The sequence below is a fragment of the Lepidochelys kempii genome, chromosome 1 (assembly GCF_965140285.1).
Source record: "Lepidochelys kempii isolate rLepKem1 chromosome 1, rLepKem1.hap1, whole genome shotgun sequence".
Lineage (NCBI taxonomy): Eukaryota > Metazoa > Chordata > Testudines > Cheloniidae > Lepidochelys > Lepidochelys kempii.
In genome coordinates, this window is record NC_136380.1 from 279,894,581 (window position 1) to 279,917,421 (window position 22,841).

Below are 22,841 nucleotides of genomic sequence, written 5' to 3' on the forward strand. Positions count from 1 at the left end.
ACGTTGTTGGAGAAAGTAAGGGTGAGGAATGGGATAATCTATTCATGTTGTTTGTCATTTAAACAAAAGCATATTTTCATAACCAAGGAAGTATTAAAATGTTTGGCAAAAAAACAGAGTAGATGCTCTTATAGAATCATAGAAATATAGGACTGGAAGGGACCTCAATAGGTCATCTAGTCCAGTCCCCTACACTGAGGCAGACTAAGTATAACTAGATCAAGTGTTTGTCTAACCTGTTCTTAAAAACCTCCAATGACGGAGATTCCACAACCTCCCTAGGCAATTTGCTCCAGTGCTCTAGAGAGTATGAAAAAGACTCATTAGATCACATACTCCATCCCAAAGGGCCACTAGACTATTTACTATAGTCTTATCTAGCACTTCAATCAGTCTAGTTTGAAAGGTACACAACCAAAGTATCATACCTGTATCCTAAAATGTAGTACCTACTATTGTTACTAGTAGCATCTAAGATTACTAGAATGAAGATTAGAGCTTTCTAATATATATACACATATTTCCCCTCTCTACTTTGTGCATTATATATATATTGCGAGTGGGATGGCAGTGTGCAATGTAATCTGAAATAGAGCAAGGAGTGAAAAAAACCCTGTAAGGGTCTGTAAGTATTTTTAAGGAATATTTTCCGGGTGGGGTGGAGGTGGGGGTCGTTGGTTGTTTTTCCCCAAAAATAATTGACACTTGGCAAATTATGATGCATTCCAAAGGCAAAAAGAAATTGATCATCAGGTATTCTTATGAGCCCAAGGCTAAAACTAATCTCTAGCAAAGATAATTTAGCACTATAATGGGTGAACTCTGCCAAAGGCAGGGAAATCTCACCCGCTTCCTTTCAATTTGGTCGCAGAATTTTTAAAAGGGGCTCCTATGAGCCATTGAATGCCACCATTCTTGGGCACCTCAAATTTATTTTCTTGTGTAATTTGAGAAATAAACTAATATAGGCCCATGGTAGTGAGAGTTAAATAGTCTTCGGTCAGAGTGTGTCCTCCCCTACAGTAAAACCTACAGGCAGAGTGTGGACGAAGGACGAAATCTCAGCATTCACTCTAAACTTGTCCCCCAGATGTTGCAGGTTTGTCTCCCTGCCTTCTACAGAAGCAGTGGTGTGTCTGGCCCCATGCCCCAAAGATTTTAGGGGATCCACCAAGATAGGATCAGCCACATGGAAGCCCTACATCTTTGCACCAGCTCTGGGATCCTCTATTTCATAATTTATTTCCAAAGAGCATCATATGATTTTATTTATCACTCACCTGACTCATCTGTGTAAAAGTTAAAGGTAGCATATGGACCAAGTCCTCTGATAGTTCTTGCAGCAGCAAAAATACTATACAGTGTAAATGGTAAAAGATCTTCTAGAATGATAGAATTATTGGAGGTAGACCAAGAATCATTCCTTTCTGGTCCATATAACTTTAAATCATAACTTATTATGATACCATTTGGTTGGCGAGGAGGATCCCAGGACAACATAACTGAGGTAGATGAAAGATTCTTATACGTTCTGATTACAGGTGAAGATTCAGGGACTATAACAAGAAATGAGAAAACAAACAGAAAAAAAACATACAATCCAAAAAACCTAAGTTATCCCACAAAAAGGTGATTTATGGTGGAAAATATCTTTAAATATCAATTAACTTTGTTCTCTTATCAATGCTAACTTCTACTTCATGGTCTCAATGAAGCACTACAATAAATCTGCATGACAACAGTTATTGTGGGTTGCTTTATTAGTTAATTTGACAAACAAAAAAGTTAACAAGTAGATCAGTAACATTATTTCATAAGAAAACAATCTAATGATCAAGCATTTTTAGAAGGCTATTTGCTTTTAATAAATTTTTTGGCAATAAAAAAAATCCTCAACCTACCATCTTCTTCAGTTTTGATGTGCAGTTTCACAGTGTGCATTTTAGAAGATCCCTTTGCTGTTGCTGGAATGATTTTCAGAATATAATCTGTGTACTTCTCCAGCTTATCCAAAAGCACACTTGTATTGTAAGTAATGAGAGACAATAGCTCACTGTCTGTTTGTGTATCCCATAAATTTAGTGAAACAAGGAAGAAGACTATACCATTTGGCTGGGATGGTGGAAGCCAGCTTACATTTATAGCAGTTGAAGAAACATTTTGATATGTCAAACTTTCAACAGGGCCATCTGGAACTAGGGATTAATAAGCAAAAAATAAAGATATGTTAGTTTGATATAAATAACAAAAATAAACAAAGTGTTGCTATTGGATCAACTTAATCCCTAACATTATGTATTCAATATTTTATTACATTATTTTCGTGACTACAAATAAAACAATCATTTCTTTGATCATCTATGTTTTGATATAAAAAACAAAGCATCTTGAATGTATATATACATAATTTGTAGTTAATGTTAATTATTAAGGTGAGAAAATCTTTGTGATAGATTTTCTCAGTCTTTGTGCCCAGAGAAGAAAAACTGCTTTTGATGCTACACTACAAAAAGAAGAGATTCAGCAGATCAAAATGTCCTTTAGGAAGGGTTAAAGATTAGTTGCTTGATAATTAAGCTTACTCTCAAACTGCCATGAAAACTAGATGGGCCAAAGAGAGGCTAAACTGTAGGGTTTTGTATTGAGAATGGTTATCCTGATAGTTAAGGTGGAGAAAATAATGGAGACAGGTTCAAAATGGAACGTGGAGTTAGGAGTCTGCTCAATCTGTTGACACAAAGAGGTTTCCTTCAGATACTAACGCTAAGGTTCATGAGAATGATCTATCCCCATTCTAGGCATAGAGAATACCATCAAACCCGTGCAAAGGTAAATGCTACAGTATGGTAAACAGTTTTTTTAAAATGGCATTCACTGTAGTACTTCTTTTTAACCTTTTCATCCCAAAGAATGCAATAATATTTAAAAGTTCTAGAACTATTTCATAATGAAAAGCTTGGACGTACATTTGAAAATTTAAAATAGAGATGTTTACATACTATCTTGATCTGTATACACGTGCATTATCTCACTGGTCTTGTTTCCATTTCCAAAGGCAGTGTCTGCAGTTAACCACACCGTATAGTAGCTGCATTTTGCCAAATTGTCTAATACTGCAGACAGAGATTTATTGTCAACACCACTGTCAATGTCTTGCCTGGTGAAATTCTAAGGAAAAGAAAGGAGAAGGGTATCATCTTTTACGAATAAATTAGTATTTCTTTATTACTTTCATTTTCTCTATCTATCCATCCATCCGTCCACCCACCCACACAACTCAGACCATTTACTAATCATAAACAGACACTTCAATTCTCTAATGCTCAAGTCAGCCACACTGATTCCTGTTTAATGCAGTCAAATAAATCATAGAATCATAGAATATGAGGGTTGGAAGGGACCATCAGGAGGTCATCTAGTCCAACCCCCTGCTCAAAGCTGGTCCAATCCCCAACTAAATCATCCCAGCCAGGGCTTTGTCAAGCCTGACCTTAAAAACTTCAAAGGAAGGAGATTCTACCACCACCCTAGGTAACACATTCCAGTGCTTCAACACCCTCCTAGTGAAATTTTTTTTCCCTAATATCCAACCTAAACCTCCCCCACTACAACTTGAGACCATTACTCCTTGTTCTGTCATCTGCCACCACTGAGAACAGTCTAGATCCATCCTCTTTGGAACCCCCTTTCAGGTAGCTGAAAGCAGCTATCAAATCCGCCCTCATTCTTCTCTTCTGCAGACTAAACAATCCCAGTTCCCTCAGCCCCTCCTCATAAGTCATGTGTTCCAGTCCCCTAATCATTTTTGTTGCCCTCCGCTGGACGTTTTCCAGTTTTTCCACATCCTTCTTGTAGTGTGGGGCACAAAACTGGACACAGTACTCCAGATGAGGCCTCACCAATGTCAAATAGAGGGGAACAATCATGTCCCTCGATCTGCTGGCAATGCCCCTACTTATACATCCCAAAATGCCATTGGCCTTCTTGGCAACAAGGGCACACTGTTGACTCATATCCAGCTTCTCGTCCACTGTAACCCCTAGGTCCTTTTCTGCAGAACTGCTGCTGAGCCATTCGGTCCCTGGTCTGTAGCAGTGCATGGGATTCTTCTGTCCTAAATGCAGGACTCCGAACTTGTCTTTGTTGAACCTCGTCAGATTTCTTTTGGCCCAATCCTCTAATTTGTCTAGGGCCCTCTGTATCCTACCCCTACCCTCCAGCATGTCTACCTCTCCTCCCAGTTTAGTGTCATCTGCAAACTTGCTGAGGGTGTAATCCACGCCATCCTCCAGATCATTAATGAAGATATTGAACAAAACCGGCCCCAGGACTGACCCTTGGGGTGCTCCACTTGATACTGGCTGCCAACTAGACATGGAGCCATGTTTATATCTTTTCTATCTAGTTTCTTATGTAGACATTACACATTTATATGGCTGAGTCTCTTTCTAACTTGGCTTTGTTTATCCACTATTTCTTTTTTTTGAAAAAAATATTCTGTAGAGTGAATGTACTTACACATATCAAGGGGGAAAAAAACAGGAAGTGTACCAACTACAAATTATTGACAAAAAGATACCCCAGCAGGACTAAAGTCCCTGACTTTCTTCAGTATTAATGTCAAACACTTTATTCAAACTGATAGAGACTGTTACAATAACTGAATTTTACATTACCCACTAGAGGGAACCCATACATTACTTTGCTTATAACAGTACCAATTTGGAAACAGAAGAGAAAAAATTAATTTTTTATGTAAGAACTATTAAATGCAAATAATCTCAATGGGTCAAATCATCAGTGACTGAAAGGAAGATGACCCAGGAGAACCATGCAATTCTGCAGTGGTACAGGAATTAGGGACCCTATTTAGGGGACATGCACCCATGTGGCAGTCAGACTCTGCTTTGCCAGGACTTCCTGTGACTCTACCTTGTATTCAGGGTAGAGGGACAGGTCCCATTCTATGACTATGCATATCCACCAGCCACTCTTCTCTATAGAGCAGTGAGCATGTGCATTAGTGATCTGGACTAACACTGCCCTTATATTTTAGAGGCAGCTGTGATATGTCCCCAGGATTCTTCCCAATATCCTGTTAAGTGCACAGTCCAGCCATTTGGGCTGATTTTTAGTTCCAGTATTTGGCTCTACAAGCACCAACAGTTCCTTAAAATCAGAGTTAACTTACTGGGGTTTATGTCTTGTTAAAAAAGGGGTTGGGGGCAGCGATAGAAGGGGGGAGTGAAGAAGTTTCTTTGTTTTTTAGCAATATATATTTACAGAACTAGCTGATTTACTAAAATGAGATTTTTTGTGTGCGTGCACATTTGAGGATGAAACATTATGAAACTGCAAAAAATGGCAATACCATTTTCTAAAGGAGGCACTGTGATTCTTTACCAACTTGGCTGTGACTTCTCCTGTGAAGGCTTTTAGTTTTTCAACAAATAATCTTAATGTCTATTACCCCTATGTCATAATCCACATACATTTAATTTAACATTTGACTAATTTCTTTACTTTCATGCTGGTGAAACTATTTTACTTCTGTGAATAACACAGGGCCAAACTCCACTGACTTCAATAAGATTTGCATGTGAATATCTGAAGGCTGAATTTAGCCCAAAGTTATTACAGTGAAATATCCTACATTGACAGCACTGGAACACAAAGTCCTCTTCTGGTACATTGAATAGGTGCAGGACAAATGGAACAAGAAAAATGTCTCTATGCCAGCCCATTAATGTACCTGAACCCTGACTTGCAATTTGTCTATATTAGGAAAAGAGGACGAGGGTAGGTCAGAGTTGCCCAGCAACAATCCAGACCTAACCAAAACCTTTTCCCGAGGGTAGATACAAGTTAATGCCTTTTGCCTCAATGTAGCTCAGTAGTTCTCAAACTTTTAACACAGCAAGCCTGAGTGCGACCCCCTGTCCTTACATATTAAAAACACATTTTTTATATTTAACACTATAATAAATGCTGCAGGCAAAACAGAGTTTGGGGGTGCAGGGTGACAGCTCACGACCCCCATGTAATAACCTCACAACCCCCTGAGGGGTCACAACCCCCAGTTTGAGAACCCCGATGTAGCTGATTAAAGTTAATGCTAGTGGGAATCTCACTTTGAGTTTGTGTAAATGACTATACAAGATTCAGGGCAATGGAGAATCAGGCACAACATACTTAAATTAAATTTTCTGATGTCCAGCTATAGAAAGATAGTGAATCACTTGTGAATGAGAGCACCATTCCCTTTGTTTCTGATGCAGGGGATCAGACAAAGGGCAGGAATTAATACCCTGACTTTTAAAGATAAAATTTCCAAGTACTGAACAGAGTTTTAACTTCTGGATTTAATAGTTCACCAGCTATAAATCTCATGCAAAGCTTTAAAAATGTATCTTTATATTTTCTCAACAGTTTTGCATTTGGACATAGAATGCTGTAGTGAACCTACCTGAAAGCTATAACAAAACACTATTTGGTGGTTCATTGAAACCCTATTTTGAAGGGAGTGTAGTTGTAGCCGTGTTGGTCCCAGGATATTAGAGAGACAAGGTGGTGAGGTGATCTCTTTTATTGGACCTTCAGTTGGTGAGAGAGATAAGCTTTCAAGCTGTAGAGAGCTCATTGTGGATCGAAAGCTTGTCTCTCTCACCAACAGAAGTTAGTCCAATAAAACAGATCACCTCATTCACCTTGTCTATCTATTTAGAAGGGAGACCATTTAGTCTGGCAGCCAAGGGGCAGATAACTACTCATGACATGACAAAATATTAGAAAAGCATGCACAGATAATGAGGGTGACACGAAGAGCTACTGGGATGCAATCTGCAAAATAATGTAACTTGCACTAATTGTATTCTGGGGATTCATCATTATAGGACATTTTACAATTAATTCTGGCTGCAGATGAAAGCAAACTGCTTAGGACTTCTTGGCAAACTGAAGCTACAACTGAAAAAATTTCTTCTTCTGCTTCCTTCCTTAGTCAACACACAAAGAAGTTCTGGAATAGCAAAGTATCAGATTATTAAGAGCAGATAAGTGTAAGCAGTACACACAACCAATAAAAGCGTGTGCAGAAAACAATATTCTTCTTGGCCCAGGAAGCATTTCCAGCTACATAATGTCATAACCAGTGATATACAGACATCACAAAGCTTCTAATCTTAAGAATAAGGTTGTGGCACTGCTTTGCTAGTATAGTTTCTTTCTATTCTCTCTTGCTCTGGGCTTGTCTTCACTTCATTATTAGTTCCAGTTAGAATACATGAAGTACTCCACTTGCGTTAGCCTAGGTTGAGGCCACACGACAAAGGCTACATCAGCCATCCAGCTTTCATCCAAACCACATCACATGATCCATTGTCTACAGCCAAGCTCTAAGATACAACAACATTTGCTCCAATCCCTCAGACAGAGACAAACACCTACAGGATCTCTATCAAGCATTCTTAAAACTACAGTACCCACCTACTGAAGTGAAGAAACAGATCGACAGAGCCAGAAGAGGAGCCAGAAGTCACCTTCTACAGGACAGGCCGAACAAGAAAGTAACAGAACATCACTAGCCGTCACCTTCAGCCCCCAACTAAAACCTCTCCAGCGTATCATCAAGGATCTACAACCTATCCTGAAGGACGATCCCTCACTCTCACAGATCTTGGGAGACAGGCCAGTCCTTGCTTACAGACAGCCCCCCAACCTGAAGCAAATACTCACCAGCAACCACACACCACACAACAAAAACACTAACCAAGGAACCTATTCTTGCAACAAAGCCCATTGCCAACTCTGTCCACATATCTATTCAAGGGACACCATCATAGGACCTAATCACATCAGCCACACCATCAAGGGTTTGTTCACCTGCACATATACCATCATGTGCCAGCAATGCCCCTCTGCCATGTACATTGGCCAAACCGGACAGTCTCTATGCACAAGAATAAATGGACACAAATCAGACGTCAAGAATTATAACATTCAAAAACCAGTCAGAGAACACTTCAACCTGCATGGACACTCAATTACAGATCTAAAAGTCGCAATTCTTCAACCAAAAAACTTCAAAAAAACAGACTTCAACGAGAAACTGCAGAACTGGAATTAATTTGCAAACTGGACACCATTAAATTAGGCTTGAATAAAGTCTGGGAGTGAATGAGTCATTAAACAAACTAAAAACTATTTCCCCATGCTAATTTTCCCCCTATTGTTACTCACACCTTCTTGTCAACTGTTTGAAATGGGCCATTATGATTATCACTACAAAAGCTTTTTTTCTCCTGCTGATAAGAGCCCACCTTAATTGATTAGTCTCATTAGAATTGGTATAGCAACACCCATTTTTTCATGTTCTCTGTGTGTATATATATCTTCCTACTGTATTTTCCACTGCATGCATCCGATGAAGTGGGTTTTAGCCCACAAAAGCTTATGCCCAAATAAATTTGTTAGTCTTTAAGGTGCCAAAAGTACTCCTCGTTCTTTTTGTGTTCACATGGTTGCAGTACTGACTCAAGCAAAGGAGTTTGCCTTCTGGGGGCATGTCCCTTGGTTCTTAGCACTGCATTATTCCAAGCTGTTCCTTCCAAACTTCCATGATGTATTTCAGGAAAACATTTTTTGTACCTCCTAGTCATATGGGTGCAAGTAGTGTTCACCTGGAAGCTTACTGCAACACCTCACTTCCACACATGTTGATTGTCTGCATTCTGTTGGAAAGCCCTGGATCCAACTCTTGAACAATGGGTCGAATCCATGGCTTCTTCTAAACCAGCTCTCCTAGTCTCCATGCTGGGTTTACAGTGGCAGAGGCAGCTGGTGTGAGGCTAGAGATGGCAGCTCCAGGGGCCCAATCCTTTCCTCCCGTCCAGTTCCTAGTTCCCCTTGCTGGGTAAGAGCAGCAGAGGCAGCTAGTCTATGTCAGTGTTCCCACAGGAAAGATTTCTCTTAAAGTGCATTTACTGCGATGGTGATGCTGGAATAAAACTGTGTTAAGTTCCCCTCCCTCTCTAGTGCGGCCAAAGCACTCACAGAAACAAAGGATTCAACAAAGAAAGATTTTATTCAAAATAAATCACACTAGCAGTCCTGCTGCTTTAAGCCAAGTGTCATGCACACAAGCGGCACTGTGCCGCGTCACATGTATGGAGAGTGCACATGGTCATCACTCCACCATTGTTGCACGGGGGTGGGGTGATGAAGGTAAACCTAACCATGGGCGCTTTCCTACAGGAACTGACGAACCCCGCCCCATCCTGAGGTTGCTGGCTGCAGCTTGTGGGATCATGGAGGAGAGCGTGTGGCTGTAGGATGAGTCTGGTGCTGAACCTGGGCTGGTACAGGGGCCAGGTTGTTCTGGCACCTGCTGGCCATAATGCTCAGAAACATGACCATTTGCTTCCGACTCTCCTCACACTGCTGTTGGGTGTCTTGCTCTTCCATGGCATGGTCATGGGCGATGTCATCATGTGCTCTTTTCTTCAGCATCCTTTCAGCTGCAGCCTGGAATTGCCACTCCTGCTCCAGCATTTCCGCCTCTGAAGTTAGAAAAGGCAGTGACACCTTCCAAAGTCCTTATGCATCTCCATCAGCAGGCTGTCCCTGGTTTTCTTCCTTCTGCTTTCTGATTCAGTAGCCCAGTACTGACGGTCAATAACCTTCTGCAAGGGTGGGTGATATGTACTTGTGCAGATGGGCCTGTAAAGCGGAGAAAGAGTACTTAAACCTTCTGTCCATGGTAAAAAAAAACCCGGAAAATATCTTCCCTTTAATTTTGTGCATCGCAAGCAAGGTTTAAGTGGAAACCTTTATCTCAAGGCCTCCCTTCACTTGGCTCCATCTCCCCTTTGCTAACTTCCAGGTTTCCTGACCATATCAACAATATAAGTGCTTTACGTATCCTGGGAACAGTGGTATGGACTGTCTCCTTGAATGCTGGAACTCTAGTTCCAGCTTGAGAGAGTGCACACTACTATATATGCACTCAGCAACTGCTTGCACTCATCGCCAATCCTGCCTTCACAGGCATTTGTATACTTGTATTAATAATGCTTGGTTTGTGCACATACAGCAGTGTGTTTTACAATAAATCTCTATTAATGGGTACCCAGGGGTGGAGTGATGGTTTACCATGCCCATCAAGGAATGCAGAGGCACCAGTAGCTGAAGCACACCCTCTAAATGCCTCAGAGGGAAGGGGGAAGTGGAAATGGTCGTTTCCATGTCTAGAAGGGAAACTATAATTGGCATTTGCCTGCCCTCTCCTACACATCCCCCAGTAGAGACTGGTCCTATACAGGCAATGATGGGCCCCTTATGGCATTTCTCCCCAACCATAACCACAATGGCGAATTGAGTCCTCACCTGGCTGAGACAACACTGGCTCATCTGCCGTTTTCTCCCTGTCCCATTTCTCCCTGATCTGTTTCTCTGTTTCCTCTCTGGAGTCCTGGGTGAGTTGGAGTGGCTGTGGCATCTACTGGTGACCATCAGGCTCCACCTCACCTAAGATCGTTGTGGCAGGTGAGAGTCCTGGCTCTGGGTCATCCTAAAAGTCCTCCATCCTCAGTCAACTTCCCCAGGGATCTTTGATCTCTCCAGGGTGTAAATGGGTTCCATACTTGGGGCACTGGAGAACATGCAGTTGAAGTGGTTGTAGTGCAGCGAGCTTGTTGAGGTCTCCCCAGACTTGGAGTTCTGGTGCTGTGCCCGGTGGTACAGTGGCTTCAGGGATTTCATAGCAGAGCTAGAACAAACACTAAAGATGAGGAGAGCCCCAGGCAAAGCAGGGGTCTGAATGTTGAAATGGGGTATTTATGTTGGCTGCAGATAACCCCTGTTCTGAAGGCGGGGTGGATAGACAACAAATAACCTGGACTGGAAATTTTGGGAACTCACTGGGGGAGTCCCAGCATCTGAGTTACTAGTTCAAGGTTCAGCAGCACTCAGGTGTCAACCCACACCCCCTTGTGGACTAGCTGGCTTGACTGTAAAACACGCTTAATTCGGGGTAGAGATTTTTGTACACGGATGCTCATTGGGTTAAGGACAACATTCAAGTTATACCTCGAGCAAACACTGCAGTAAAGACAAACCCTCCCTATCTCCAGGCTCTTTTTCACTTTGTGTATGGCTGTATGCGTAGTGAACAATAAACACCTGGTAAACCATAGGAAGCCATAATGCTATTCCAAGAAAGAGAGAATGGCAAGAAACAATGTTACCAACAATGCTACTCCACACCCTCACTCTCTCAAGGTTATGATCACTGAACATCAAGAGGCAATCTCAAAGAAATAAAAAGGATAGCACTAAAATTTCAATTATGTGGATAGAAGTGTCTGGATGAATTAGTTAAAATGACATATTCACTTGAAAGTTTTGTGCCTACTCTTGTTACTAGTGACCCTCACTAATTACGATACTGAAAAATATTCTTTTATTTTCCTCTATTTTTAAAATTTGTTTACTTTGAGTATATAACAGTAGTTCATTATTTCAATGGAACCACTCAAATGCTTGTAGTTAAGCACATACATAAGTGCTTTACTGGATGTGGGGGCTTCACTGTTTTGTGGATACTCTTTCCCCAGGGCCTGCAAAAAGAGTGTTTACCAGTAACAGCAGCAGCCAAGCTGGAAGTGATACAGAGAGAGAGGAGGCAGGAGAGTTCCTGGAGAAACAGAAAAGAGGGGCAGGGCAGAGGAGTGGGCCTCAGCGTGTTTGTTGTTGTTGCTGTCAGGCCCACCCAAAAGATCCATATAAACATCAGCGAGGAGCAGATAATTTTTTTATTAAGGAATTTTTAAAATGCATGATATACTATTTAAAGGAGGCTCTAACAATTGTTTTTAAAAATAATTTAGTTTAAATGAAATCAAGGGAATAGTATGCCTTTTAAAACTTCAGTTAAAATGCATTTAAGTTACTCAAAATAACTGTAAATGACTAATATAAATATGGAAAAAGAGGTTTGGTTAGGTCATTCACCTTAAGAGAAAAAGATTTAAACTCAGCTAAAACATCATTACATAAAGTTTATCTGTAAATAACCAATATATTAAGGCAGAGCTGAGCTTTGGACCTGATAAAGCTGACAGCCACAGGACTCCTAGCTGTAAGAGGAGCTACACATGTAAAGGAGAATCTCAACTTTCATTAAGACAGAAGCATGGGTCAGATCCTCTGCTGGTGTATACTGGCATAGCTTCACTTCCATCAGTGTAGCTCTGTCCATTTATGCCATCTGACAATCTGGCTCTGGGTTTCTAGTTCTTTTCCTTGTAAGTCTAAACTGGTCACTAGGGTTGTCATAAATATAAAGGGAAGGGTAAACCCCTTTGAAATCCCTCCTGGCCAGGGGAAAGCTCCTCTCACCTGTAAAGGGTTAAGAAGCTAAAGGTAACCTCGCTGGCACCTGACCAAAATGACCAATGAGGAGACAAGATACTTTCAAAAGCTGGGAGGAGGGAGAGAAACAAAGGGTTTGTGTGTCTGTCTGTAGTCGTCTTGGCCAGGGACAGAACAGGAATGGAGCCTTAGAACTTTTAGTAAGTAATCTAGCTAGGTATGTGTTAGATTATGATTTCTTTAAATGGCTGAGAAAAGAATTGTGCTGAATAGAATAACTATTTCTGTCTGTGTATCTTTTTTGTAACTTAAGGTTTTGCCTAGAGGGGTTCTCTATGTTTTTGAATCTAATTACCCTGTAAGATATCTACCATCCTGATTTTACAGGGGGGATTTCTTTATTTCTATTTACTTCTATTTTTTATTAAAAGTCTTCTTGTAAAACACTGAATGCTTTTTCATTGTTCTCAGATCCAAGGGTTTGGGTCTGTGGTCACCTATGCAAATTGGTGAGGCTTTTTATCCAACATTTCCCAGGAAAGGGGGAGTGCAAGTGTTGGGAGGATTGTTCATTGTTCTTAAGATCCAAGGGTCTGGGTCTGTAGTCACCTAGGCGAATTGGTGAGGCTTTTTACCAAACCTTGTCCAGGAAGTAGGGTGCAAGGTTTTGGGAAGTATTTTGGGGGGAAGGACGCGTCCAAACAGCTCTTCCCCAGTAACCAGTATTAGTTTGGTGGTGGTAGCGGCCATTCCAAGGATAACGGGGGTAATATTTTGTACCTTGGGGAAGTTTTGACCTAAGCTGGTAAAGATAAGCTTAGGAGGTTTTTCATGCAGGTCCCCACATCTGTACCCTAGAGTTCAGAGTGGGGGAGGAACCTTGACATGGTGGCACAGTGGTGGGATTAACCTGAAATCATTTTGAGATCCAGTTGAGATTTTTTGAACTAGAAATACAGATTTTAAAAAGGAATTTTTAGGAAGTCCAGAAGGCAGCTTTGAAACTGAAAGCAGCTTGGTTTCTCTCTGCTTTGTGGCCAAGCAGAGACAAAAGGGGATTATCTTGTGAATTGCAGGTTTCATTTGCCTGGAGGCAGGGTACTTAACTCCTGCAGGGAAATTCACAGTCTTCCAACCCAGAGGTTTGTTTTTTTTTTCTTTTCTTCCTAAAAGTAAATAGGGGGTGTGTGCTCTACCCATTTGCCTGGAGACAAAAGTGGCAGGGTTTTTTTTTAGGATTTTGATTTTTTTTTTTTGTTTTACAAGGAGCACAGGTTTGAAAAGAAATTTTTTTTTTCTTTGGGCTGGGTAAGCAGGTTTCCAAGTAGTTGGAGGTTTTTTGCTTTAATTTGGGCCCAGAGCAGAGACAAGGGAATTGTCTTTTTCTGTAGGCTGACAATCACTATCAGAGAATAGGTATTCTATTCCAGCACAGCAAAATTTTACAGCCAAGTTTTGTTTGTTTATTTCTAAACCTCAGGTGTAAAGTTAGTTAAAAACAGAGAGGTTAGAATGACCAAATCCTCAGCTCGACTACAGCTGGAATTAGCCAAATTTCAGGCTGAGGAAAAACAAAGGGAACATGAAAGACAGATAGAACTCATGCGGCTGAAGGAGGAGGTACAGGAGGCTGCCCACAAGAGGGAAATGGAGGCAAGGAAGCATGTGGAGGAGATGGAGAGGATAAAGGCCCAGCAGAATATACCAACAAACCCTAACAATCCTTCTCCAGGTACCACTTCCCATCCCAGAAAGTTCCCCACCTACAAGGCAGGTGATGATACTGAGGCCTTCTTAGAAAACTTCGAAAGGGCCTGCCTTGGGTACAACATCTCTACTGACCAATACATGGTAGAGCTGAGGCCGCAGCTCAGTGGACCCTTAGCTGAGGTGGCAGCTGAAATGCCTAAAGAACACATGAACAAGTATGAACTGTTTAAATCCAAGGCGAGAGTCAGAATGGGGATAACACCCGAGCAGTCTCGTCGGAGGTTCAGAGCCCTAAGGTGGAAACCAGACATGTCATTTACCCGACATGCCTACCACATTGTGAAACATTGGGATGCCTGGATATCAGGAGCAAGTGTTGAATCTCCAGTAAATTTGCCCTTCCTAATGCAAATGGAACAATTCTTAGAGGGTGTTCCTGAGGAAATAGAAAGATACATCCTAGATGGGAAACCCAAAACTGTAATCGAGGCAGGAGAGATTGGAGCCAGATGGGTGGAGGTGGCAGAGAAGAAGAAAACTGGTCGCAGTTGGAGCGGAGACCAGAAGGGACCACCCCAGACCACACCCTATTACCGGGGGCCGCCCAAAGCCCCACCTACCTCCCAAAGAACCCTCCAGACCCCTTATCGTCCCACCACCCCGTTCTCCAGCAACCCTCCTCGTCCCAGTGACCCGTCAGCTGGACGATGTTTTAAGTGTAACGAGCTGGGGCATGTAAAGGCCAACTGCCCCAAGAACCCCAACAGATTACAGTTCATTGCACCGGAATCACACCAGAGGTCCACAGGCCCAGATACCTCCCAGATACCCTTGGAGCGGAGGGAAACTGTGAGTGTGGGCGGGAAGAAGGTCACCGCGTGGAGGGACACCGGAGCACAAGTGTCAGCTATCCATGCTTCCTTAGTGGACCCCAATTTAATCAACCCAGAGATCCAAGTGACGATTCAACCCTTCAAGTCCAACTCTTTCAATTTGCCTACAGCCAAGTTGCCTGTCCAGTACAAGGGCTGGTCAGGAATGTGGACTTTTGCAGTCTATGATGATTATCCCATCCCCATGCTGTTGGGGGAAGACTTGGCCAATCATGTGAAGCAGGCCAAGAGGGTGGGAATGGTCACCCGCAACCAGGCTAAACAAGCCGTGAGGCCTAGCTCTGTTCCGGAAACTTCTATCAGGACCCAGTCAGAGGTGATGGACCTGGACCCCAGGCCAATGTCTGCAACAGCAGTAGTGGATCCAGTCCCAGAGACCCAGACGGAACCAGTCCCAGAACCGGAACCAGCCGAACAACCAACACCAGACCCCGTGTCAGCACTGAATCCAGTACTTGCAACCTCAACACCAGAGGGCCCCACCGAACCTGAACTGGCAGCAGCCGATAACCCTACACAAGAGGCTCAGCCGGAGCCTGAATCCCAACATAGTGCACCAGCGGAGAGCGGTTCACAGTCAACAGAAACAGCTCCATCCCCTATATCGCTTCCAGAGGGACCAAGCCTAGGTCCACAATCCCATGAGGAACTGATGTCTCCAGCATCAAGGGAACAGTTCCAGACCGAACAGGAAGCAGATGAAAGCCTCCAGAGAGCTTGGACGGCGGCACGGAGCAACCCACCGCCTCTCAGCTCTTCTAATCGATCCAGGTTTGTTGTAGAAAGAGGACTTTTATACCAGGAAACTCTTTCTGGGGGACACCAGGAAGACTGGCATCCTCAGAGACAGTTGGTAGTTCCAACTAAATACCGGGCCAAGCTCTTGAGCTTAGCCCATGATCACCCTAGTGGCCATGCTGGGGTGAACAGGACCAAAGACCGTTTGGGGGGGTCATTCCACTGGGAGGGAATGGGCAAGGATGTTTCTACCTATGTCCAGTCTTGTGAGGTGTGCCAAAGAGTGGGAAAACCCCAAGACCAGGTCAAAGCTCCTCTCCAGCCACTCCCCATCATTGAAGTTCCATTTCAGCGAGTAGCTGTGGATATTCTGGGTCCTTTTCCGAAAAAGACACCCAGAGGAAAGCAGTACATACTGACTTTCATGGATTTTGCCACCCGATGGCCGGAAGCAGTAGCTCTAAGCAACACCAGGGCTAAAAGTGTGTGCCAGGCACTAGCAGACATTTTTGCCAGGGTAGGTTGGCCCTCCGACATCCTCACAGATGCAGGGACTAATTTCCTGGCAGGAACTATGAAAAACCTTTGGGAAGCTCATGGGGTAAATCACTTGGTTGCCACTCCTTACCATCATCAAACAAATGGCATGGTGGAGAAGTTTAATGGAACTTTGGGGGCCATGATACGTAAATTCGTAAATGAGCACTCCAATGATTGGGACCTAGTATTGCAGCAGTTGCTCTTTGCCTACAGAGCTGTACCACATCCCAGTTTAGGGTTTTCCCCATTTGAACTTGTATATGGCCGTGAGGTTAAGGGGCCATTGCAGTTGGTGAAGCAGCAATGGGAGGGATTTACACCTTCTCCAGGAACTAACATTCTGGACTTTGTAACCAACCTACAAAACACCCTCCGAACCTCTTTAGCCCTTGCTAGAGAAAACTTACAGGATGCTCAAAAAGAGCAAAAAGCCTGGTATGATAAACATGCCAGAGAGCGTTCCTTCAAAGTAGGAGACCAGGTCATGGTCTTAAAGGCGCTCCAGGCCCATAAAATGGAAGCATCGTGGGAAGGGCCATTCGTGGTCCAGGAGCGCCTGGGAGCTGTTAATTATCTCATAGCATTCCCCACCTCCAACCGAAAGCCTAAGGTGTACCATATTAATTCTCTAAAGCCCTTTTATTCCAGAGAATTAAAGGTTTGTCAGTTTACAGCCCAGGGAGGAGACGACGCTGAGTGGCCTGAAGGTGTTTACTACGAAGGGAAATGTGCTGGTGGTGTGGAAGAGGTGAACCTCTCCATGACCCTTGGGCGTATGCAGCGACAGCAGATCCAGGAGCTGTGCACTAGCTACGCGCCAACGTTCTCAGCCACCCCAGGACTGACTGAACGGGCATACCACTCCATTGACACAGGTAATGCTCACCCAATTAGGGTCCACCCTTACCGGGTGTCTCCTCAAGCTAAAACTGCTATAGAACGGGAGATCCAGGATATGTTACAGATGGGTGTAATCCGCCCCTCTGAAAGTGCATGGGCATCTCCAGTGGTTCTAGTTCCCAAACCAGATGGGGAAATACGTTTTTGCGTGGACTACCGTAAGCTAAATGCTGTAACTCGCCCAGACAACTATCCCATGCCACGCACAGATGAACTATTAGAGAAACTGGGAAGGGCCCAGTTCATCTCTACCTTGGACTTAACCAAGGGGTACTGGCAGGTACCGCTAGATGAATCTGCCAAGGAAAGGTCAGCCTTCATCACACATCTCGGGCTGTATGAATTTAATGTACTCCCTTTCGGGCTGCGAAATGCACCCGCCACTTTCCAAAGACTTGTAGATGGTCTCCTAGCGGGATTAGGAGAATATGCAGTCGCCTACCTTGACGATGTGGCCATATTTTCGGATTCCTGGGCAGACCACCTGGAACATCTACAAAAAGTCCTTGAGCGCATAAGGGAGGCAGGACTAACTGTTAAGGCTAAGAAGTGTCAAATAGGCGTAAACAGAGTGACTTACCTTGGACACCAGGTGGGTCAAGGAACTATCAGCCCCCTACAGGCCAAAGTGGATGCTATCCAAAAGTGGCCTGTCCCAAAGTCAAAGAAACAGGTTCAATCCTTCTTAGGCTTGGCCGGTTATTACAGACGATTTGTACCGCACTACAGCCAAATCGCTGCCCCACTGACAGACCTAACCAAAAAGAAACAGCCAAATGCTGTTCAGTGGACCGGAAGGTGTCAGAAGGCCTTTAACAAGCTTAAAGCGACACTCATGTCTGACCCTGTACTAAGGGCCCCAGACTTTGACAAACCGTTCCTAGTAACCACAGATGCATCCGAGCGTGGTGTGGGAGCAGTTTTAATGCAGAAAGGACCTGATCAAGAATTCCACCCTGTAGTGTTCCTCAGCAAAAAACTGTCTGAGAGGGAAAGCAACTGGTCAGTCACTGAAAAAGAATGTTATGCCATTGTCTACGCTCTGGAAAAGCTACGCCCATATGTTTGGGGACGGCGTTTCCACCTGCAAACCGACCATGCTGCACTAAAGTGGCTTCACACCGTCAAAGAAACTAACAGAAAACTTCTTCGGTGGAGTTTAGCTCTCCAAGATTTTGATTTCGACATCCAACACATCTCAGGAGCTTCTAACAAAGTGGCTGATGCACTCTCCCGTGAAAGTTTCCCAGAATCAACTGGTTAAAATCGTCCTTGAGATGTGGAAAATATTGTTAGTCTTTATGTACTTGGTAGTATATTTAGAGATGCATGTGTCTTATTAACTCTGTTTTCCTAGAGCTCCAGGAAGAAATCCCAGCCAGTGTTTCACCCTAGCTGAGATTTGGGGGGCGTGTCATAAATATAAAGGGAAGGGTAAACCCCTTTGAAATCCCTCCTGGCCAGGGGAAAGCTCCTCTCACCTGTAAAGGGTTAAGAAGCTAAAGGTAACCTCGCTGGCACCTGACCAAAATGACCAATGAGGAGACAAGATACTTTCAAAAGCTGGGAGGAGGGAGAGAAACAAAGGGTTTGTGTGTCTGTCTGTAGTCGTCTTGGCCAGGGACAGAACAGGAATGGAGCCTTAGAACTTTTAGTAAGTAATCTAGCTAGGTATGTGTTAGATTATGATTTCTTTAAATGGCTGAGAAAAGAATTGTGCTGAATAGAATAACTATTTCTGTCTGTGTATCTTTTTTGTAACTTAAGGTTTTGCCTAGAGGGGTTCTCTATGTTTTTGAATCTAATTACCCTGTAAGATATCTACCATCCTGATTTTACAGGGGGGATTTCTTTATTTCTATTTACTTCTATTTTTTATTAAAAGTCTTCTTGTAAAACACTGAATGCTTTTTCATTGTTCTCAGATCCAAGGGTTTGGGTCTGTGGTCACCTATGCAAATTGGTGAGGCTTTTTATCCAACATTTCCCAGGAAAGGGGGAGTGCAAGTGTTGGGAGGATTGTTCATTGTTCTTAAGATCCAAGGGTCTGGGTCTGTAGTCACCTAGGCGAATTGGTGAGGCTTTTTACCAAACCTTGTCCAGGAAGTAGGGTGCAAGGTTTTGGGAAGTATTTTGGGGGGAAGGACGCGTCCAAACAGCTCTTCCCCAGTAACCAGTATTAGTTTGGTGGTGGTAGCGGCCATTCCAAGGATAACGGGGGTAATATTTTGTACCTTGGGGAAGTTTTGACCTAAGCTGGTAAAGATAAGCTTAGGAGGTTTTTCATGCAGGTCCCCACATCTGTACCCTAGAGTTCAGAGTGGGGGAGGAACCTTGACAAGGGTTGAAAGGAACAAGCAGCTGAGCACCATTTCTGTGGTAGGAAACTGAGACCAAAGATTTCCCTACCCCAGCACACACTTATGAAAACTAGTTAGTTAAATCTGAGGTATATTCCAAATAATCATCTCTCTAATCCTCCCTGCAAATCTCAGGTCAGCTCTGTGCATATGTGACACTGGTGTGCAGGAATAGGTAATATTTTGGAGGTAAAAAAAACTGTTTTGCAGGTCTGCCCTAAGAAAGCTATTGCCAGCTCTGATTAAAGAAATACAGAATTTGGTAAAACAGGACAGGCATTCAGTTCATTTCAAAAAACATACATGAAGTTTCCTAACTGGTAAAGGCAGGTAATTGTGAAGGTGTAAGATCAATTTTCAAGGTAAAGAAAGTGAAAAACCCAAGTTATCTGGGCTTCTAAACTCTCTGGCTTAGCTTTTGAATCATTTAAACAAAAAGTATCTTTAGCAAAAGAAAAATTAATACACCATCTTTATCTTCATTGTGGCTTGCTTCTAAATCAATGATCAAATATGGAGATAAGGGCATTACAAACTTTTAGCAATTACTGTTAACCAAAGTAGAAGTAAAAAGTTAGAGCTAGTGACAAAACATTGCCGACTTTTTGTAGACGAGAATCAATAAATAGCGATGTGTACTTGTTTTCAACCACAGAAGCGATGGTTTGTAGAATAAAGTATATGGATAGATTTCTTTTTCTAGCACAAGGTGCCATGTAAAGAATATCTGAAGCAACCAACAAAGTTCCTAAAATTGTAGGATGTAGAAATTATATGGTGGAATGACATCTCTCATTGTGTGTTTGTGTTTTATTTCTGAATTTTTATTATGTAAAAATTCATGAAAGCTGTTGCTACAGAAGTAAAAAGGATGTACAGAATCTGAACTGGTACTGATTATCATAGGATAAAATGGATTCAGAAAAATAGCTGCATCAAGGTATGAACTTTTAGCGAACCACATTAGAAGTTATGATCAGTTAGAAGCATACACTGGGCATGCAGTAAGCACCACTGTGAAAAAATGAAACATGGACATGCAAAATGTGCAAAGGAAAAAAGTAACTTAGATTAAAAAACATTTAAAAACAAACTTTTTCAAGATGAAAAGGTTAAACAGTCCTTCAAATTGAGGGCTGTAACTGACATTAAATGCCAATTTGAAGTCTGGGTTCTCTGAGGTCATAGGTTTACATTGTGCCATCACCCAATTCACCCTGTTCTCAAAGAGAATAAGACACTTATGCATACCGTGGCCTGCTCACAGGACTAGCAAATAAGAGAAGCAGAGGGGATGATTTGATGTGTATGCTTACAGTCATATTTCAGATAGGCATGCACCCATAAACTCAAACCCAACTACTAGGTCTAATTTTACTCCTATCAGACTGTGCGACCAACGTGCTTCTAGCTAACTCACATGCTAATTATTACATTGTGAGTTCCTTGGGGCATGAAATGAGTCTTTTCTATGGCTCCCATTCTGCAATCAGATCTATGAGGGCAAAATCTTACACTCATACAGAACCCCACAAATTTAAATGGGGTCCGCATGAGTGCGATGATTGGCCAGCACAGAGCAGATTGCAGGAGCAGGGCCTACATTTGCAGAGTGACATGTAAACATATATCTTCAGGAAAATAAATACCTAAATCCAGTAAGCACTAACTGTAAAATTATGCCACATACATCAGATTTCATATTTTGTACTTTGCTGTCTTCACAACTTTACATTTCTTCTTTTTCTTCTACAAACACAAAACTTTTAACCAAAATTTGTTAAGGAAAATTATATTTTTTATTATATTTGCATATAAAGAACAAATAAATTATATACATTCTTGAATGACATGGATATAAACAATTAAAAATTCATATCCTGGTTCATGAATAGAGCTACTCAGCACTATGGTTATACAAATAAATAAATAAATAAATAAATAAAATATAGTTAATATTAGGGCTGTCAAGCAATTAAAAAAATTAATAGTGATCAATCACACGATTAAAAAAATTAATCCCGATTAATTGCGCTATTAAACAATAATAGAATACCATTTATTTAAATATTTTTGGATGTTTTCTACATTGTCAAACATATTGATTTCTATTACAACACAGAATACAAAGTGTACAGTTTATATTTATTTTTATTACATATATTTGCATTGTAAAAAACAAAATAAATAGTATTTTTCAATTCATCTAATACAGGTACTCTAGTGCAATCTCTTTATCATGAAAGTTGAACTTACAAATGTAGAATGATGTACAAAAAAACCCCGCATTCAAAAATAAAATAAGTAAAACTTTACAGCCTACAAGTCCACTCAGTCCTACTTCTTGTTCAGCCAACCGCTCAGACAAACAAGTCTGTTTACGTTTGCAGAAGATAATGCTGCCTGCTTCTTGTTTACAATGTCACCTGAAAGTGAGAACAGGCGTTTGTATGGCACTGTTGTAGCTGGCTTCGCAAGATATTTATATGCCAGATGCGCTAAAGATTCATATGTCCCTTGATGCTTCACCCACCATTCCAGGGGACATGTGTCCATGCAGATGACGGGTTCTGCTCAATAACAATCCAAAGCAGCGCAGACTGATGCATGTTCATTTTCATCATCTGAGTCAGATGCCACCAGCAGAAGGTTGATTTTCTTTTTTGGTGGTTTGGGTTCTGTAGTTTCTTCATCAGAGTGTTGCTCTTTTAAAACTTCTGAAAGCACACTCCACACCCCATCCCTCTCAGCTTTTGGAAGGCACTTCAGATTCTTAAACCTTGGGTTGAGTGCTATAGCCATCTTTAGAAATTTCACATTGGTATCTTCTTTGTATTTTGTCAAATTTGCAGTAAATGTGTTCTTAAAACAAACAACATGTGCTGGGTCATCCTCCAAGACTGCTGTAACATGAAATATATGGCAGAATGCAGGTAAAACAGAGCAGGAGACATACAATTCTCCCCCAAGGAGTTCAGTCACAAATTTAATTAACGCATTATTTTTTTAACAAGCGTCATCAGCATGGAAGCATGTCCTCTGGAATGATGGCTGAAGCATGAAAAGGCATATGAATCTTTAGAGCGTCTGGCACATAAATATCTTGCGACCATGTGAAGACCTGTTCTCACTTACAGGGCACATTGTAATTAAGAAGTGGGCAGCATTATCTCCCATAAATGTAAACAAACTTGTTTCTCTTAGCGATTGGCTGAACAAGAAGGACTGGGTGGACTTGTAGGCTCTTAAGTTTTACATTGTTTTGTTTTTGAGTACAGTTATGTAACAAAAAAAATACGTTTCTAAGTTGCACCTTCATGATAAAGAGATT

General features: G+C 42.1%; 1 protein-coding gene across 19 annotated transcripts in view; it reads right to left on the reverse strand.

Moving 5' to 3' along the window:
- The window catches only part of PTPRQ (protein tyrosine phosphatase receptor type Q), a 219,877-nt gene that overhangs the window by 91,447 nt on the left and 105,589 nt on the right, over nt 1–22,841 (reverse strand). For all 19 annotated transcript variants that reach the window (XR_012156732.2, XM_073327659.2, XM_073327658.2 and 16 more), the window contains 3 exons: nt 3,000–3,168; nt 1,902–2,195; nt 1,281–1,556 (listed from right to left, as the gene is read on the reverse strand). Coding sequence is in view for 18 of the 19 variants with exons in the window: in XM_073327659.2 (XP_073183760.2) it covers nt 1,281–1,556; nt 1,902–2,195; nt 3,000–3,168 (739 nt within the window). In the remaining variant the exon portion in view is untranslated. The remainder of the gene's footprint in view (nt 1–1,280; nt 1,557–1,901; nt 2,196–2,999; nt 3,169–22,841) is intronic.